This window comes from Varanus komodoensis, unplaced genomic scaffold (genome assembly GCF_004798865.1).
Source record: "Varanus komodoensis strain SLA01 unplaced genomic scaffold, ASM479886v1 scaffold23, whole genome shotgun sequence".
NCBI lineage: Eukaryota > Metazoa > Chordata > Lepidosauria > Squamata > Varanidae > Varanus > Varanus komodoensis.
Genome location: NW_025335627.1, coordinates 4091829 through 4110191, shown reverse-complemented (window position 1 = coordinate 4110191; position 18363 = coordinate 4091829). Strand labels below are relative to the sequence as shown.

The 18363-nt window shown below is 42.8% G+C and overlaps 1 protein-coding gene across 6 annotated transcripts in view; it reads right to left on the bottom strand.

Annotated features, from left to right (window-relative positions):
- COL6A2 (collagen type VI alpha 2 chain) overlaps positions 1 to 18363 on the bottom strand; it is an 82278-nt gene that overhangs the window by 39401 nt on the left and 24514 nt on the right. For all 6 annotated transcript variants that reach the window (XM_044431941.1, XM_044431938.1, XM_044431939.1 and 3 more), the window contains 11 exons: positions 18155 to 18220; positions 16953 to 17006; positions 15718 to 15762; positions 14441 to 14467; positions 13886 to 13912; positions 13731 to 13775; positions 10927 to 10980; positions 9443 to 9505; positions 6724 to 6786; positions 6004 to 6093; positions 2069 to 2131 (listed from right to left, as the gene is read on the bottom strand). In XM_044431941.1, coding sequence (XP_044287876.1) covers positions 2069 to 2131; positions 6004 to 6093; positions 6724 to 6786; positions 9443 to 9505; positions 10927 to 10980; positions 13731 to 13775; positions 13886 to 13912; positions 14441 to 14467; positions 15718 to 15762; positions 16953 to 17006; positions 18155 to 18220 — 597 coding nt within the window. The remainder of the gene's footprint in view (positions 1 to 2068; positions 2132 to 6003; positions 6094 to 6723; positions 6787 to 9442; positions 9506 to 10926; positions 10981 to 13730; positions 13776 to 13885; positions 13913 to 14440; positions 14468 to 15717; positions 15763 to 16952; positions 17007 to 18154; positions 18221 to 18363) is intronic.

Below are 18363 nucleotides of genomic sequence, written 5' to 3'. Positions count from 1 at the left end.
TAATAATAATAATAATAATAATAATAATAAATGTTCTAGTATTATATCCACTTTCTTCACATCATGCATATATATACCTCTATCATGTCTCCCCTTACTCACCTTCTAAGCTAAACAATTTCAGCATTTGGACTCTGTCATTTCCTGCAGTTTGCACTGCACTAGTAGCCTGTCTACTCCAGGTTCAGTATTCTTTGCAAAGGAATAGGATTCCACTTGGAAGAAGCTTGTCATCAGTATAGTTCTTCTGTGTGTTCTTTCCAGATTCTCTTTGTATTCTCCTGGTCAGATGGTATGTTCCTTTCTTTGTCTGTTAGCATTCCTTCTCCAGGTTTGAATTTCTCTTGTTTTTCCTGTTTTGTTGCTCTCTTCTATTTCTTTGCACCAATCATTGTAATAGTATATTTTGTCTCCAAGTGATAGTTGCCAAAAAATTCATTCAAGAATTTTTATTTCTGTCACCTTTTCCTTCTCACCTGTTTCTTCTGTCATCCACCTAGGCTTTCCTTTTTTTGTTGCTATAGGAATTGTCTTTTGCAATTCTTCTCTAATAAAGTCTCTGGCTTCAGTCCACAGTTCTTTTGGCTCCCAGTCAATTAAGTTGAACAATACATATGTAAACTTTATGTAGACTTTAAAGTCTCCAGGGATGTTACTTAAGTTATATTTAGGTTTTTATTTTTTTTAGCTTGACTCTGATTTTTGAAATTAATAATTGATGATCACTAGCTCAGTCTGCTCTTGGTCTTCTTTTGGCAGCTAGAATACAGCATCTCCACCTTCTGATTCCAATGACATAGTATATTTGATTTCTGTATAGTAGTGGCTCTGAAATACTAATTACAACTATAATTCCCCCAATTTCCTTACTTTTTCTTAAATTTGTTTCAAAGACAGTTTTTAGTGGCACATTTGCCAATGATTATACGAAAGCAATAACTAAGATAACAGGGAAAGTACCTGGTCTGGATGAATTGCTAGTTGAATACTATAAAATATTGTTGAATTTTCTAGTTCCCAAACTTTATTGCTTATATGACCACAGTTTTTAATCTGGCCCTGTTTCATCAATTGTGTTTACATTACAGAAATTCCTAACCTGGATAGAGAGCATACCCTCTGTGCTGATTATCATCCTATTTTATTGAATAATGTTGATATTAAGATACTAACTGCAATTTTGGCTGACAGACCAACATTACAACAAGTGATCACAACATTAGTCCAACTGGAACAGGTTGGATTCATTAAAAATAGGCAAGGGGATGATAAACTTAGATTGATGGTTATCTGATTGTATTAAATAAGGCCAGACCAGACACAGCTGCCATTATCTCTCCAGATGTGCAGAAGGCTTTTGATAAAATTGATCAGAAATTTAGCTTTGCCACATTGAGAAAGGTTGATTTTCCTCCAGAATTTCAGAAATGAGTTAAATTTTTATATGAAATTCCTTGGGCCAATAGAATTTTGTCAGGGATTTTTCCTTGTGAGAGGTACTAGACAGGGATGTTCTTTTTACCCCTTGATATTAAATTTATATTTGTAACCACTGGCTGAATGTAAACTTATTCTTTGATTATCCTCTATTGTTTATTTCCAAACTCCAGTTTTCAGTCTTCTAGCCTTGATGCAGATGATTAATGCTTTTGAACACTTATCTTGTTATTCTATTAATTGGTTAAAGTCAGAACTCATGTTTATAGGAGGTAATATGGACCCCATAGAGTTATCTAAATGCACTTTAGACTCTGTGCTGAATTAATTGCTTATCTGGGAGTCCTTGTCCGAAGAGACATATTACAAATGATTAAGTTAAATCTGATTAAATTGATTAATGGGTCTCAAGGGTCATCAATAGATTGGCATCTATAAACTTAAGTTTATTGGGTAGTATAAATACACTAAAAATGTATTTGGCATGTAGAGGCAATGTGCATCCATTCACTTCTTCATTTTTAAACATTTTTTATAACTGAAATCTAACTGTAGAGAAATATGTTTCTCCAGCCCAGTATATAAAAAGTTGGGAGAAATCTTCAATTGTTTAAAAAGCTCATGAACTTACTTTTTCCCCCTTGGATCCAGGAGTACCAGCGCCCCCCTGTGTTCCAGGATCACCACGACGACCCTTAGTAATACAAACAAACAAAGGAAGAAACCTGACATTAGTTCATTGATCAGAGAACTAAACATGTACCTTTCACTTAGATGTGGCTGCCAGATTGATTCAACAAAGTGGAAGACATGCAGCAGGCAGAGATGATATATGTAACTGAATCAACTACTTGGCTATAAAACTTACTGAATCCACATATTCTCATACAAACAAACCTGGCATATAAAAGCGTGTTGTTCCTACATGTGGAACCAATTGCATAAAAATGGTTTCATAATTTTTTGTTCTGTTAACTTCTGCAAAATGACTGGGAAAGGAAGGACAGAAGAATGATGGCTATCCTGACTAAGAATTTTTCGAGAGTACACAAGAACACAGCTTATATTTTCATAAAACATGTAAGGAATTCCTTCTCATCTAGAAAGGAGCACCAGCCATCATGAGAAAGAAAAAGAAACCTGTTATGAAAATTAGTCCCTACTTCTGACTATGGCCAGACTGAGCACACTCATTTCTGCACAACAGAGCTTTTTTGTGTACCTGAGATTCCTTAAACATGGTTGTTAACAGGCTTTTTCACTACATTGTGATCCTCTAGTTTATGTCTATTATTTCACAGCACTATTAAAAGGTTTTTATTACCCATTAAATTAGCAGGATTGGCTCTCTTTTTAATTTTTTTCCTAAAAATTTTACCTTGGAGAAAACTGGATATTAAAATAGGGAAGTGCTGTTTCTATTTTTGCATTTGTGTATAGCACAGCTCCATCTAAAGGCCTCATAACAGAAAAGCAGGAAACAAAAATGGTCTTCATTAAGATCTTGGATTTTCAGTGTAGCAATTAAACAAGAAGCAGATGTAGCTGTTAACAGCTGCATGGAGAAAAACCCAGAAGGGAGCCTTATGGCTAATGGGACAGGATAAAAATCTAATAAAGATAATGTTCGCAGCAGATCTTTCTTTCCCAAGGATACAAACCAGTCCTTGAGACTGGTAAGACTCCGAACTCAGAGGCTTATATTCATCCATGCCGACTGCAAGGGTGGGGGCTCTGCATTCAGAGCCCCAGCACCCAGGTCGTAGCACTCAGGGCTGGGATTTCGAATAACTGACCCCGCACCCGAGATGCTGCCCCAAGTTAGTGGCTTTCAACCTTTCTGCAGCTGAGGACCAACAAACAGGAAAACTACCTCAGGGACTGCTGAGGCAGAAACAAAAGCACCATAATACAGTATTCTGTGTATTACCCTTTAAGCACAATAGCCCCCCTCCCCCCAAAAGAAGGAAAGGAAAGGAAAGATCTCCAAAACAACCAGAAACTAAGCAACAAAAATGTCAACAAAAGAACAAAATTCCAAAATCGGTGCCCCCCTGGAGGCACTGGCACACCCCCTGCGAATGCGATGCAAAATGAGGAAGAAGTGGTGGAGCACGGCCAGCTCCCCTGCTCTCCCCCCCACCCCCTTAGACTTGCGCCAGTCCACGGACCAGTGCTTGAAAACCACTGCCCTAAGTAACTATTACGCCTGAGGATCAGGATCACAACAGTGCTACATCACATGATGCCCTTCTTCAAAAATTTTACAGGGCATTTAAATATTTAAAGTAACATTTCACTCAGGATTTAGATGTTCTCTATACAGCTGCAATCTGCAGTCCCACAATTTTTCTTGCTTTTTCACACTTTCATCCAGGTCTTCCTAGAAATTCAGAGAAGTGTCTTATCCTCACAAGGATCTTCTTATACACAAAGAAAAGTCTGACGGGGGACTACCCAAAGCTACCTGGTGTGCTTCATAACTGAGTGCAGGTTTGAGCCACGCAGCCATACATCTGTGCTGTGCCACACTGAGCCAGTATACTATAGTGGGCTTGCGGCCATCTTATTGATGGTTGTGACAATTAATGTTCTACTGGCTCCCCCCTTCCATAGCTGACAATGGGGATGCATTAATTCATTTGAGAACTGAGGTGTACAGTTTTGTATATGAGGAGACCATCCTTCCACAGGGCATAAAATAGTAAACAGGGTGTTCAGCATGGCAAGTAATTGGGGCACTGTATTCACTTCTCTCCTCTTTCTGCCAGATAATGAAAACATTAGGCTCACATTGAAGAAATCCAGTTGAAATATTGCTTGGTCAGCAAGAAATGCCATATGCAGCACTGTCATGCAAGCATCCACAAGGCAAGATTCATGATCAAAACCTACACATGTGTTGACAGGCAACATGATCAAGGTTTCAGCAAAGAATATGCTATGCACTTTTAGGCCCAATATTTAAATGTAAATTAATTTTTTTATTGCCTCATTGCAATCAGTGAGATTTAAGAGAACTCTGGCTGGATCAGATTCCAACTACTGTAGGAATATTATCTTCTTCCCTAGTGTACTGACCAGAACCCAATCAGTTGCAGAGGAAATGCTGTTTCTCAATGATAATTTCACCCATGGTTTAACTATCAGTCTACACATTTCACAGAGTTTCATAATTCTTTCCTCCAAGTTTTGTTCTGCTTTTTAACCAAGGTACTGAGGGTAGTCTGTTCTAAACTAAAGGAGGCCATGTGGAGAGAGGCTACTCAATCCTTTTCTATCAGGTCCTCTTGCAGTTCAAACTGTTTTTTCAACAGTGAAAAGGAAGCTATTGAGTTCCCAGTGGCTTTCCTATGTGGGTGAAAAAGCATCTTAGGAGTGGTGGTTTTGAACTGGGAAAAGACCAGAACAAAGGATTAGATAGTCCTTTCCCATCTGCTTAGATTCAGATGAGATGAGCCCTCTGCTTTTGATTTGGAATTAGGCTTGGTGAAATAAAGGGTTTCATAAACTAATCCAGAAATAGTTCACTTTTCTGAGATCAGGTCAGAAATCCTTCCTCATTCCTGATGACTTAAGAGTACAATAGATTGTCCAAACCCTCCCCTCGAGCTCTCGAACACCATCTCTCATTTGCAAGAACATTACAGTGACCGTAAACAATGAAATAGCATTTTCTGGCAATGCAAGAAGCATGAATTATAGAGGCTGGAGAATTCCTTGAGACCCCTTTCAATTCAGATATGAAATACAGTGGTATCTCAGCTCACGAATGCCTCGGTTCACGACAAAATCAGGTCACAAAAAGAAATTTCCTCAGGTCGCAAACTCCTCATCGGGTGACAGTCGTGATTGTGCCTGTCTTCCCTGCAGTTGTGCTCGGGGGGTGGGGGAGGAGGGAGGGCCTCTATCTTTGCTGTTCTTTGTCACTTTGTTTCAAATTTTTGTGATTTAAAAAATGGTTACAGAACGTATTAACCTTATTAATATTGAACCTTATGGGGAAAATTTGACTTGGGTCACAAGCAATTTGGGTCGCGACCAGAGTCGTGGAAGGGATTAAGTTCGTGAGCCAAGGTACCACTGTTAATAGACATGCATGGCATAACTCATAGCTTCATTGTGCTACACAAGCCCCTTCGCCACAGCAAGGGAGTGATCCATGAAGGGGTTAACTTTTATATAAATTGATATTTCTGTTTATCCCTTGCCTATGGCTTGCAATGCCACTACAGACTGTGTACTAAATGGATGAAGATTTATGAATGGTGGCAGGAAAAGGGATGAAAAATGAATGTACATTGTTTAGGTAGTGATATTTGGATAGGGATTCTATCCAAACTGTGGGCACAGGATTCTATCCATATGGGCACAGTTTGGTGGGCACTGCAGTGAGGTTTCCCCCATGCTATTATGCAGAAGTGAGTTCACTAATTTCATTGGAACTATATCTAGATAATGTACTTAGGGAAAAAGTGCTAATAAGTTATTTTTGCCAAGCCCTGTACTGAAGTAATGCTATTGGGATGATTAGATGAAACCTGCAGGGTACAGAAACCATCTTACAGGCTCTCCTTTGGGTCCAGGAGATCCAGGGCTTCCTTTGCCTCCCTTGATTCCAGGAGTGCCAAGAGTTCCATTAACACCTTTTGGTCCCTTTGAAAAACAAAATGAAGAATACATTAGAGTAAAATAGAGGTTTTAAGAATAATGCAAGATAGTGCCAAGGAATTGCCTGTATTGGGGCTCAGCAGGAGCCAAGAAACCATATCCTTTAGGTCTTGCCATTGTGCAGAGTTCTTCCCTGTCTCTGGCCTCAACCAGCAACCACTAATCCCCAGTGCAGAGAACTAGTTCTTATGGACCCCATCTTACTCCTGGCCTGTAGCAGCCCCACAACTGTTCAGGTGAGGCAGATAACTGCTCATGGAGATCTTGCACTTTTGCTAACACATCAGTCACATCTCTCTCCCCCCCCGCCCCGCCCCACACACACATAAAGCTACTTCATGACTTAAGTTACAAATCGCACAGATAAAGTGCCCCAGACAGGTAAAATGCAAACAAAACCAATCCCCCCTTCCCACTGATGCCTCCCGCAGACGTGTTCCAAAGGGCTGGGAGAACCTCCAGAGCAGATCCGCTCTGTAGCGCATAAGGAGCTACAGAGAAGAGGCAGGGAAGAAGTCTGCTCGTTCAATACTGGCTGCAGCTGTAGGTGTGGCCCAGCCCTCACTAGGGGGCTCATCACATTCATGGCATGCCTGAAAGTATCGGGGTGCCTACCCTGGCTCCGTTATCTCCAGGCAGCCCAGGTTGTCCACTGCGGCCAGGTCGGCCAGGATCACCCTGAAATAGAAGTTAGCAAGCAATGGTTATTACTCACATCAGATCATAGATGTAATACAAGTTGCTTTTTAGACTGAGAAACGTAGACTGCACCGAAAGTGAAGTATCGTCCAAACCACCATTTGATGACTGACAATTTTGTTTTCATGTTTAATAGTTGATATTTTGTGCAGCATTATAGTGGATGTCTGTATGGGGGGGACAAGTAATGGCTTGGAAGCATAGCTCTGCTTTTTAAACCCTTTTCCCATGCACCATTTCCCTATTTTAACTAATAAAAAGCCTGCTTCCCCCCACTTTCACTGGGAAAGGACAGCAAAGAAAATGGGTCTCGTGGTCATGTTGAGAGTTTCCAGGCAGAGGGCTCCTATGGCGAACAATCCAAAGATACCATGCAGCTTTTCTGCCTTCTTTTTAAACCATTTTTATTTCCAGTAAGAACAAGGACAGGGAGCATATTGTCTTAAGAAGGAAGTGGAAAGAAGATCTATAACAGCAGTGAAGAAGGCTAATGGCATAACATATGTGGAAAAGGGAATTCATGAGTAATATATTAATTTCTTCTCAAAGCTCTCTCTCTCTCTCTCTCTCTCTCTCTCTCTCTATATATATATATATATATAGCTGGATATATATAAATCAACTCCAGAAGATGGGATGGAGAAATATATTGAAGAAACAAGGCTTGAGAAATTTACACCAGAGCAGAGGAAAATATTGAATGATACTATCACTATTCAAGAGCTATCATAAGCTATCATATACAATTACATATAATGTAATTGTATATGTTGGGAAAATAAAAATAAAAAAGAACACGGATAGGAAGCAGGCTACAGATGGAAGATGTGTGGAGTCTCTGCAAAATAGGCAATAAGGGCCTCATCTGGAATTATCCTTACGGACTTGGCTTAGTGATTGCAAGTTTGCTGTTAGGCTGCAGAGAACAGCATTTGCCATTCAAATCAGAATGACCTGGCACCTTCACATATTTAAAATGATTATAAGACATAGACAAGGAAAATCTAAGATGGGTTGAGCCTGCGTAGTCTGTAGAGAAATGCCATAGCCATGAAGCTATCTAAAAACATTATTGCTGCAAACAGGAATGTGCAGGACATCCCCCAGGAGAGCACTCAGGGCCTGCAGGACAGGGCTGTGTGAGGAATCTCTTTTCAGGGTAGGAATCCATCAGATGCCCTGGGCTCACCATCCCAGCCTCGGGTCCACTTTAACATAGCTGTGAGTCTGGCTTCTGGGTGGGCGCGCCCAGCGTTTCTGCTCACCACTGTGCAAGGCGTGTGCCCTCTGTGGCAGCCACTGTTTGTGCTGCACATTGGAAATGAAGAAGATGGCTGGTTGCACAGTCTTTGTCCCATAAGCACTTGTAGACGTCATCTCCGCTTGGCTCACTTTTTAAAACAGGGCCACACACAAGAGAAAGTGTGTGAATGCTAGAAGAGCACGAAGTTGCACGTTTGTGCAAACTTGTGCTGGTTGCACGAAGTTTTAACACATCTGTACCATAGGATACATCAGATTCCCGAAACGGAGGCTTTAGGCACTAGTGGTGTGCAAGGAATCTCTCTTCTGCAGAAAATCTGCCCGATTTCCTGCTTTTAGCTTCCTGGACTCCAGTCGACTTCGCAATGGCCCAGGAGTCTGAGTTCTCGGCAAACGTGTCCAGGGCATTTGCTAGGAATTGAGCCCCATGCATTGCTCAAGCAGCATCATTCACCTGCAACCCTTTTCCATGTGTTGCTGGCAGCAGCAGCAGCAAGTGGGAAGAAGGTTTGGCCACCAGGAAAGCTGGCCGGGGAACATTGCTGGCTGCACAACTGGGGGTTGGTGAGCATTCGTGGAGTGGTTCTGCTCACTTTACCGGACTAGGCGAAGCTTGAGAGGCATTCTGTGGATCCAGGAGGGATGGATTCTGACCAAGGGTCTACCCAACCTTAATAGGCACTCCTGTAACCTCAGGAGGGAAAATGGGCTATCTTGGCTTCCTTCTCCTGCCAGCTCCACCCCTGTGCAGCTGCAGAGGAAAGCATAACAGAAGTTGTTCCCCTGATGTTGCAGTAATGCTTTTGGAAATGCTCAGAGGAAATGAAAAGGGTTGTTGTTGTTAGGATAACATGCAGTGGAGGAGGACTATGCAAGCCACCTTGGGTTCCTCACCAGAGATAAAAAGGCAGGATATAAAAGCACTATAATAATGGTAAGTCCCAGTTCACCATGGATAGCTTTCTCCTCCACGAATTTCCATTTTCATTGAAAACTGTCCAAATTGCAGTTCCAAATTTCCTAATTTAGGTGCTGTGTGAAGGATCTTCTTCTGCCTCTCCTGAAGCTGCTGCTAATAAATTTCAGTTGGTGACCCAGAGTTAATGTTGCAAGGGAGATAACGGACTCATCACCCACTATCTGCATACCATGCATACTTGTGTAAATTTCTACCATGACTCTCTCCCTAGCCCCTGATAGATGTTGCCATTTTCCTAAGTAGGAATCGCCAAATACATTAAAGGCATTTTGATCCAGGCTGTTCAGACATTTTTCATGTTCATACAACACAAAGCAGTAGGAAAAATGAACGTGTGGCCTCTCTCCCACTTGTGATTATCTGGCGCTGTCTTTGGGCATTGTAGGTACAGACCTTTATCCCTTCATCCCCTGGTAGTCCTTGATCTCCAGGAGCTCCAGGATAGCCATCAGAACCCTAGGAAGGAATTCAAGAAAGAGATGTTTGTAGACCTTGTAACATGAAGGTGCTGTGCTGGCTTCAGCAGTCAGGGGAAGAGTTTGCTGGGAACACCAAGGGCCAGTCTTATGGGACCTGGGAGAAGGCCTTGGGGAGGTTCTTGTCCCCCTCTCAGGTTAGGGTGGCAAGAACTCTCAGTTGGTCTCAAGGTCACAGGAGATAACCAGTGACAAAACTGATGGCCAGCACCGGGAGTTAGTGGGTGAACCCCAACAACTGAGCATTAGGCAATCACCCCATGGCCACCTGACCGAGGCTGGGGGCAATGAAGCTCCAAGGGCTGAGGAGGGTTTGTTCCTCTCTTGGAGTGGTTCTGTCCTGCTGCCAACTCTCCGTCCTGATGACTGCTCTGGTATCCTGCTTCACTGTGCTGTCAGAACGTAGAGTTCTGCCTAGGCTGGGAGTGAAAATGTTTCTCGTTTCCTTGTCCAAGTGGGCCCTGGCAGTGGGGTTCTTGGTTGGCTGTAACTTTCTTTGTTGCTGCTGACCAAATCACTTTCCCCCCTCCCTTCTCCTTTTTCCCTAATTTTATCCTGTTAGACTTGTATGCTTTAGTACCCCCATCCCTGTTTTTAAACTTTTAATAAAGTTGTTTGTTTCCCCAAGCTTGGGTTTGTCATGTGCTGGATCCAGTGGTTGGTCCAGGGTTTCTGGATGGGATCCAGTTGGCCAGGGGAGTGGTGGATCCCAACTGACAGACCTGACCACAAGCTATTGATTTTCAGAAGTGTAATGAAAAGGAATGAGTTCTGGTTCACAAAACAGAAGAATGATGAAGACAGTATACTTTTAAACAAAGAGACCACTGTCCCTTCCTTCCTTCTGTCTCCGTAGGAGCTACTTTTCTGTATCATGAATTGACAGGAATCAACTCAAGGAGAGCATTAGATGTGATCTAAAGGGCTCCTTTTCTGTTCATGCACTTGATGCTATTTTACTTGCGTCAGCATTTTCAGGGAAATACTGAGTGCATTTGCATGTCACAATAAGCCAGGGTGGCTTATTTGCTGTGCAAAATAATCTATAATGGGCTCAGTAGATAATTGTAGCAGCTATCAACCCTAGCCATTGTCCAGAAGAGACTCCAAATTGTTTTCCCCTCTTCTTTGGTTTCTCTAACAGCTGTTTCTTGATGGCATGGATCTTCACACTGTATTTACAGCAACTCCTCATTTCTACCCCCTCCCCACAGCTAGCCCCCAGGGGTACAAAACCCACAGGCAGGCCAGCTTGAGCAAAACTATACAGGTTTGCATGGTATTTGCAACCCATTACGTGCAGCAACCCATGATGAATTGCCCTGTCAAGAAAACCTAGGCATTACGTTACATACCAGTGCTGCTGAAATTTATAGAGCCACAGTTGGAAATCATTCCTACCCTGTCGCCTGGATCACCTTTGCAGCCAGGAGGTCCAATACGTCCCAGTTTACCCTGGAAAAAACACATATAAAAGCAATGACTGGAGAGAGGCTAAACTGTAGTAAAGGGGAAAATATATTTTTCATTCTCCTCCTAAAAGGTCCAGTCCTTGACAACTGATTACTCATTTCTCTTTATATTGGACATTCTGGGAAGAGAAGATGTTCTAAGATGGCTTTCTGCCCTGATGGGAACACAACTGAGGAGTAAGCTGAGCACACAAGGAAGAAGGTAACAAACAAAGACATAGAAAGTTGTGGGATACAGCAGCACTTCAACAAGCATGCACTGGGGACCATGTGCACTGACTTCACTTCTGTTTGTCATTTGGGCTAGTAGGAATTACCACAGGGCAGGACAGAGCTTCCATGCTGAGGGCGTGAGGCTCTCCTGAATAATTCCAGGATACCTTGGACTAGCTCAGGTTTTCAAACTCTGTCCCACACCTAATGCATTGCAGTAACACAACTGGGAGTAACCAGAGCACTGGTACTTGTAACTGAACTATCCTTGTCCAGACAAGAAAGTAGTTGGCATATTAGTCCAAGCTGTTAAAAATGCCCTGTGCCACTGAGTCCACCTGTGCCTCTAGTAACAGGACTGGATCCAAGAGTGCCTTCAGACCATGAGCCTGATCCTCCAGTGGGAGTGCAAACCCCTTCAGAACAGGTTGACTCGCTCTCCTCCAGCCAAACAAGCCATGCACAATTGGTCCTCTTCCAGTCTGTTACAGGCACAGCCACTGACTCCCCTGGATTTCTTAATCAGGAGAGATAGAGCTATATATTAATGATACCTCAGCCCACACAGCTGTTTTCTATAGATTTTGCTCAGCATGTGGAATAAGACTGAGCCCAGTGAAACCCATTGCATAACTGCCAAGGCCCGGAGCAATGACCCCGCAGCACCACCGTCTTGAATCATCAAGGAGAAGTGGAACTACTGCAAAACAGAACCTCCAGCTCTCAACCTGGGCAGTCTATCCAGAAGGATGTTATGGCCGCTGGTACCACCACCCTCTCTATCTCCAGTGAGGGTCACGCAAAAGGGTAATCAAGGTAGTTTCTGTTCCCAAGCAAGCCCTGGAGCTTGAGTGAAATGGATCTAGATAATCCTTTTAATTCAAGGATGCCAGGAGTTGACTGGCAACCACCTGTTCAAACACAGAAAAGAAATACTGGTTATTGGCCTATAGTTATCCTCTGGGTCCAGCTTAGGGTTTTCAGAAGTGGCCAAAGTGCTGCTTCCTTTAAAGAGGCTGGTACCACTCCTCTTGTCAAGGAGAAGTTTATTACCTCCTGGACCCATCCTGATATTTCTCTTTATTAGAAGTAGAGCTTCAGCGGTGGAACAGTATCAAAATGAAATGAATCAATAAATACCCTGAAGGAGAAGGTCAAGGACACAGGTGATTAAATGGACTAGGCCAAGCACTTTGTCCACATCCTCAGGCCTCAACCTGGGCAGTCAGCAATTGAAATCAGCAATTGAAACCTCAGCAATTGAAATTCACCCAATAAAGCTGGGCCAAGCAGTGCTCTGGGCAATTGTATTAATGGAACTGCATTGATTGTGGTGTCTAATTAGTGACAGATCAGAGTGACTTTATCTTCAAAATGCCATGTACAGTTGACACAGTGTGCTACTGAGGGTTTCAACATTTTTCTCCCTGGTCCAGATTACTATAGGCCATGAACCACTGAGAAAAGGCCCCACTGACAACACTCAGCTCCTCTGTGAAGATGTGATGGTTGCAGAAAAGAGGGAGAAGGCATCTGAGTGCCATCATTTCTGATGTCTGTGTAATCTCTGCATTGTACAAATTGACCAGGGGTTCAGTAGAAGCACCAGCCATAGCAGTGGGAAAATCCCCCGGGATCTTTTGGAATCCACTGCCCTCCATTCGCTTCTGTGGGCAGAGGAGAAAGGCTGTTGGGCATCTAAACCTCAATAGAAAGCAGTCTAGCCATGGCAAGGATAAATGTTGGTTCCCTTGTTTTCAGATGGTGATCCTCCTGCCCAACTAAGGTGACCAAGGCTATGGGGAAGGGTTAGTCTCTTCCAGTTGTGCCTTCCCCATACTCTCTTCTCCAGTCTTAGCAATGCATATGAGGTCAGTCTTCTCATCCACAATTAAATCATAGCTGAGGGCGATTTGTTTCAGAGTGAGCTGACATTCAGCAGTAGTACCACCAGACCCACGGATAAGCTGGCAAGGCTGCCAAGAGCCATCTAACTGGAGGAGTAATCAGGAGGAGGAAGATGTCAATCCCCCTCTTCCTCAACTGGCTTGTTAATCCCCCAGGCCTATAGCTAGAAGCAAAAATGACAAAGCTGTGGCTATAATACGTCAGACACATCATGAGAGGGCAGGACTCCCAGCAGGAGACAGTTGTGTTAGGGAAAGTTTAAGACAGAAGCCAAAGGGAAGACCAAATATGAGTCGGATCAAATCCATAAAAGAAGCCACAGCCTTGGGCTTGGGGGAGCTGAATGGAGCTGTCATGGAGAGGACGTTTCAGGGGACTTTCATTCACAGGGTCATCAGGGGTTGAATATGAGTTGATGGCACATAGCAACGCATACCTTTCTACCCACCATCTCATTAATAGTGAGTGCCCAATTCCCCACTGGGTTATTCAAGCTTCCCACACTCATGTTCATTTTAAAACGTTAATATAAAGGAGAAAGGCTCAGCTGTCAGTACAGCAGCTAACATGGAGCAGGTGAAGTTTACAGTTGCATCTCTTGAGTAACATTACCTTCTGTCCATCAGTACCATTCCTTCCAGCCAAGCCAGAAGATCCCTGAAATAAAACAACCAGAGCTTTAGAAACAGCTTTCTTTGAAAAAAATAAAAAAAATAAAAATAAAATAGAGCCGGGATAATGGGTAAGGTTCAAAGAGTTGGCTTTACCTTCCTTCCATCTCCTCCAAACTCTCCCTGAGAAAGACAAAGGGGGAAAAAGACAAAGATGAATTAGGCTTATTTAATTAAAAACAATCACAATGGTTTGGCAGATTAAGAGATTATTTAGGAAACAACAGAATGAACTGTAAAATTCTGTGTTACTGAGTATTATAAAACAAACTCTTTGTGTTTATGCCTCCTACATCCACTGAAAATAGGTCATGCAGTCCATCAAGCACTGACCACACAGTATATAGGTAGTTCAGTAGGATATGTGCATATGGGAGGCCTCAGTCTTGGATATCCCCACAAAGAATTGTTTCCATTTCTAGACCACTCAGTGGAATGATCATTATTTTGAATTCTTATTACTCTGATAAATAAGCACAAGCAAACTGCACTTCCAAGTTTATACAAACTTCCTTGATTTCCATATAGTAAAATCCTTGGTATACTTGCAACATTTTCTTGAACACTGAATATGAGATGCACAAGTATACTAACTGTCTGAAAACCCAATATACTTCCCAAATTTTTCTAAGTAGTGTATGAATACTTTACCTTTTCTCCTTTTAGACCACGAATACCCTACAAAAGGAACCAAAAAACATATTAGAATTTGTTGACAGATATGTTACCAATTTTATTTATTTATTATTTATTGCATACATTTATACCCCATCCTATTGCTTCAAGCACTTAGGATGGCTTACAAGATATAAAAATACAATAAATATAAAACTACTACACTAAACATTAATTATTAAAACAATATAAAACACATCACTATAGAAAATGCAACTGGGAAAAAGTGGGGGGGGGATCCTAAAACGTCTAAAAGCATTAATTGTTAAAATAATAATCGAATAACAAGGTCTTAACCTGGTGCCGGAAAGAATATAACATCGGTGCCAGGAGGACCTCTCTGGGGAGCAGATTCCATAGTCTGGGCGCCACTGCAGAGAAGGCCCTCCTCCAGGTAGACACCCTCCGTACTTCCTTCAGAGAGGGTTCCCGGAGCAAGGCCTCCCCCATCAATCTTAAGGGGCGTGAGGGCTTACAGGGGTGGAGATGTTCCTTCAGGTAGTCCAGACCTAAGCCATTTAGGGCTTTATAGGTTAATGCCAGCACCTTGAATTGGGCCCAGACTTCAACTGGGAGCCAGCGTAGCTGATAAAGGACTGGCGTTATGTGAGAATAACGACTGGTCCCCGTCACCAACCTGGCAGCTCTATTTTGTATCAATTGAAGTATCTGGACTGTTTTCCAGGGCAGCCCCACGTAGAGCACATTACAGTAAGCCAACTAGGAAGTTACCAGGGCATGGATCACCATTTCTAGGCAGTGCTTGTCCAGGTAAGGACACAGCTGATGAACCAGCCGAAGCTGGAGGAAAGCACCCCTCACCACTGCTATCACCTGGGTTTCCAGGGACAGCTCTGGGTCAAGGAACACTCCCAAGCTGTTGATCCTGCCCTTTAGAGGAAGTGCTACCCTGTCCAGGCAGGACCAAAGTCACTTACCTGAAAATCTGAACCGCCCACCAACAGGACCCCCGTCTGATCTGGATTAAGCTTTAGAGTTCTGTTTGACATGGTACTATGACCACACTGAACCTTCCTCAATACTGAAGGCACCTTGTCATTAGTTCTTGCTCATTTTGATCTAACCACCAAACACACCTGGGCCAAATTCTAAGGCCTTCCACAGTGCCACTGATCTGATAAAGTCTTAAACTGGATTATTGATAACCTGCTATGGCAAATTTGCAAAATGGTATCCTTTCTCTTATTTGAGACATACACACATGCTTAAACATGAGACACAAAATCATTTACCTTGGGACCAGGATATCCAATTGGACCTTCAATTCCTGGATCTCCCTATATTTAGAGCAACAAATAATATTGTTAGTTATAATTCAGCAGGGCTTAATTCTGAGTAGACATGTTTAGGATTACATTACTAGTTATTTACATACATTGTTCCTGATAGCAGCAGTCACATTTATAAATAGTGAACTGAAATTGCTAAGCTACTGAAAGTTGGAAACAAACAGCAGCTTATAAGAGATGAAAACAGCTTGAAATGAGCTTTGTATCCACCTGTGCAGATATAGATCTTTTATCCCACTATCACCTCAGCCAAAAATCTTCATGATCAGAAGCAGATGGGGGGCAAATGCACACTGCATGTACAGTAATGTTTCTCAAACTGCCTTCAATGTAATCCTCAGGTATGGGGAGCCCCAGTTTGGACTGGGTCACTGAGGAGGGAGGGATTTCTTAACTCATCACTCCCCAATGAAGTCATGATTTGGATTGAGGGCCCTGCGGCCACTGCCCGCACTTAAAAAACCCTTTGCACAATTGGTATTTGTGTGGATGGTGTCATGCTTAGACTGGCCTTGAATGCTCAGAGTGGGGGGATGAAGGTGCAGGCCAAGGGCCTTTGCGAAGGACGTGCAGCGAGGCTGAGGCCAGCACCGGGGCAAATAAATGGGGAGGGAACGTTAAGTGGACCTCTGCTTCTTTCTGTTGAAAGTGTGCTTATTAAAAATGATTTTGTATTAAACGTGTACTGACAAGACTTTCTCTCAAGTGGAATTTGAGAGCATCAGATTCCTCAGGTAAGGATAACCGTCTATCTGCCTAACTTGAGGGTTAAATACTAACCCCCAAACTGGTATTCAAATGTGAATATGACTGAAAATGATACTGAGTATTCGAATACCCCTTTTCCCCTGCAGTGGAGGGCAGGACACATTCCAATGGAGCAAAGCTCAGGGAACTCTGGATTCAAGGTGGATGCCAGGAATTACTAGGGCATGGAATGGGCTTCCGTGGGAGGTGGTTGAAGCCCCATTGGTGAGGGTGTTTAAGGATAGGCTGGACATGCACATGGCAGGCATGTCATGAGCAGAGCTGGCTAGAGCTGGGGGTCAGACTTGATGATCTAGGAGGCCCCTTCTGACTTGCTCTGTTTCTCTGAATATCTTTTGCCCAAAGTGGTCTGTGCATCCCAGTTGTCAGCAGATACATGAATTCAGTTCTCACTTTTTTCAGTTACTCACCTGCCGTCCTTTCAGCCCAGGAGTTCCTGGGGCTCCCATGTTACCCTTTGCACCCTTGAAGCAAATAAAGAAATAAAAAAGATTAGAATGGCACTTCTTGAATTGCCCCCACAGCAATAAAATGACAATTTATGCAGTTTGCAGTATCTGTGCTAAGCAATATATTAGAGACATAGAACAAAGATCTTGTTCTATCTAAGTTCAATCATATCAGATTTGACATGACACAAGAAGCTAAATAATTACACAGAGGGTCCCAACACAGAAGGGACCGACCCTGAAAGTAGAAAAAGGAAATCAGCGGTCATATGCCCTTTCATTTTTAAAAGGACCATTAATGACTAGATTGGGTATATACTTATAGAATAGTAGAGTTGGAAGGGGCCAGAAGGGCATCAGGTCCAGTCCCCTGCTCAGTGCAAGCCTCCAAGTTAAACCTTCACTCTCAGATGGTTGTCATGTATGCACACATGTATCTATTAGGCTAAGCAAAGGAGCTTCTGGGTTTCAATGCTTTTGGACATACTTGTACTTATAGCATTTCTAACCTCTCTCAAAAATGCAGCAGACAAAACCCCACTTATAGCACAATCAGATTACTAGAAAGTAAGCTGAATTCAACCAAGCTTATTTTCAGGAAAGTGGGTACAGGAGCAGTTGGTGTGACTTTGATATTACTCTTACCGAACTACCTTGGCTGCTTCAAACACTGTTATCTGCAGAGCACGTTATAACTTCAGTGTTACTGACAGCTGGTGACGTCCTTCCAGCTAGAGCAGAGCTAGAGTGTGGGCAACTTGTGATCTCTGAGAGGTTCGGGCTTACAGCTCCCATTCTCCCTCTCCACTGGCTAGTGCTGATACGAGTTGCAGGCCCAAACACCCTGAGGACCACAAGTTGCCCATGCCTGGGCTACAGAGCTCTCAAAGGCAGAACATCTGGTCTGGGCCAGCCTTCAGTCTCTTTTACTCAACACACAATGATTATATCTTGTTGAAATGAATCACTGAAATATATTTTCCCATCCTACAAAGCGAGAAATGTTTCCTTTTCAGTTCATGAAAATTTTCTCCTGTGGTACAGTATATGTGGGTAGATATACCCACAATGATCTCCTGAATCCATTATGTTTTAGGTAATTCAAAGATATTTTTCCATTTAGTTCCTTGACAGGCAGATGTCATCCGTTGTTTGTTTCTTACCTTTTGTCCTCGAAAGCCCTTTGGACCAGATGGGCCTTCAATTTCTAGGCAGCTCATTTTATAGCACTGAAAACAATTACAAAGAAGGTTAGATGAAGCTTTCATAGCGAAGAGCTATCCTTATACTCTTAAAAAAGGGCCTTCTAGCTAAGAAGCAAGCTGTCATTTAAGTGGCAGGCCTCCGGAATCAATCCCATCATTCTATTCAA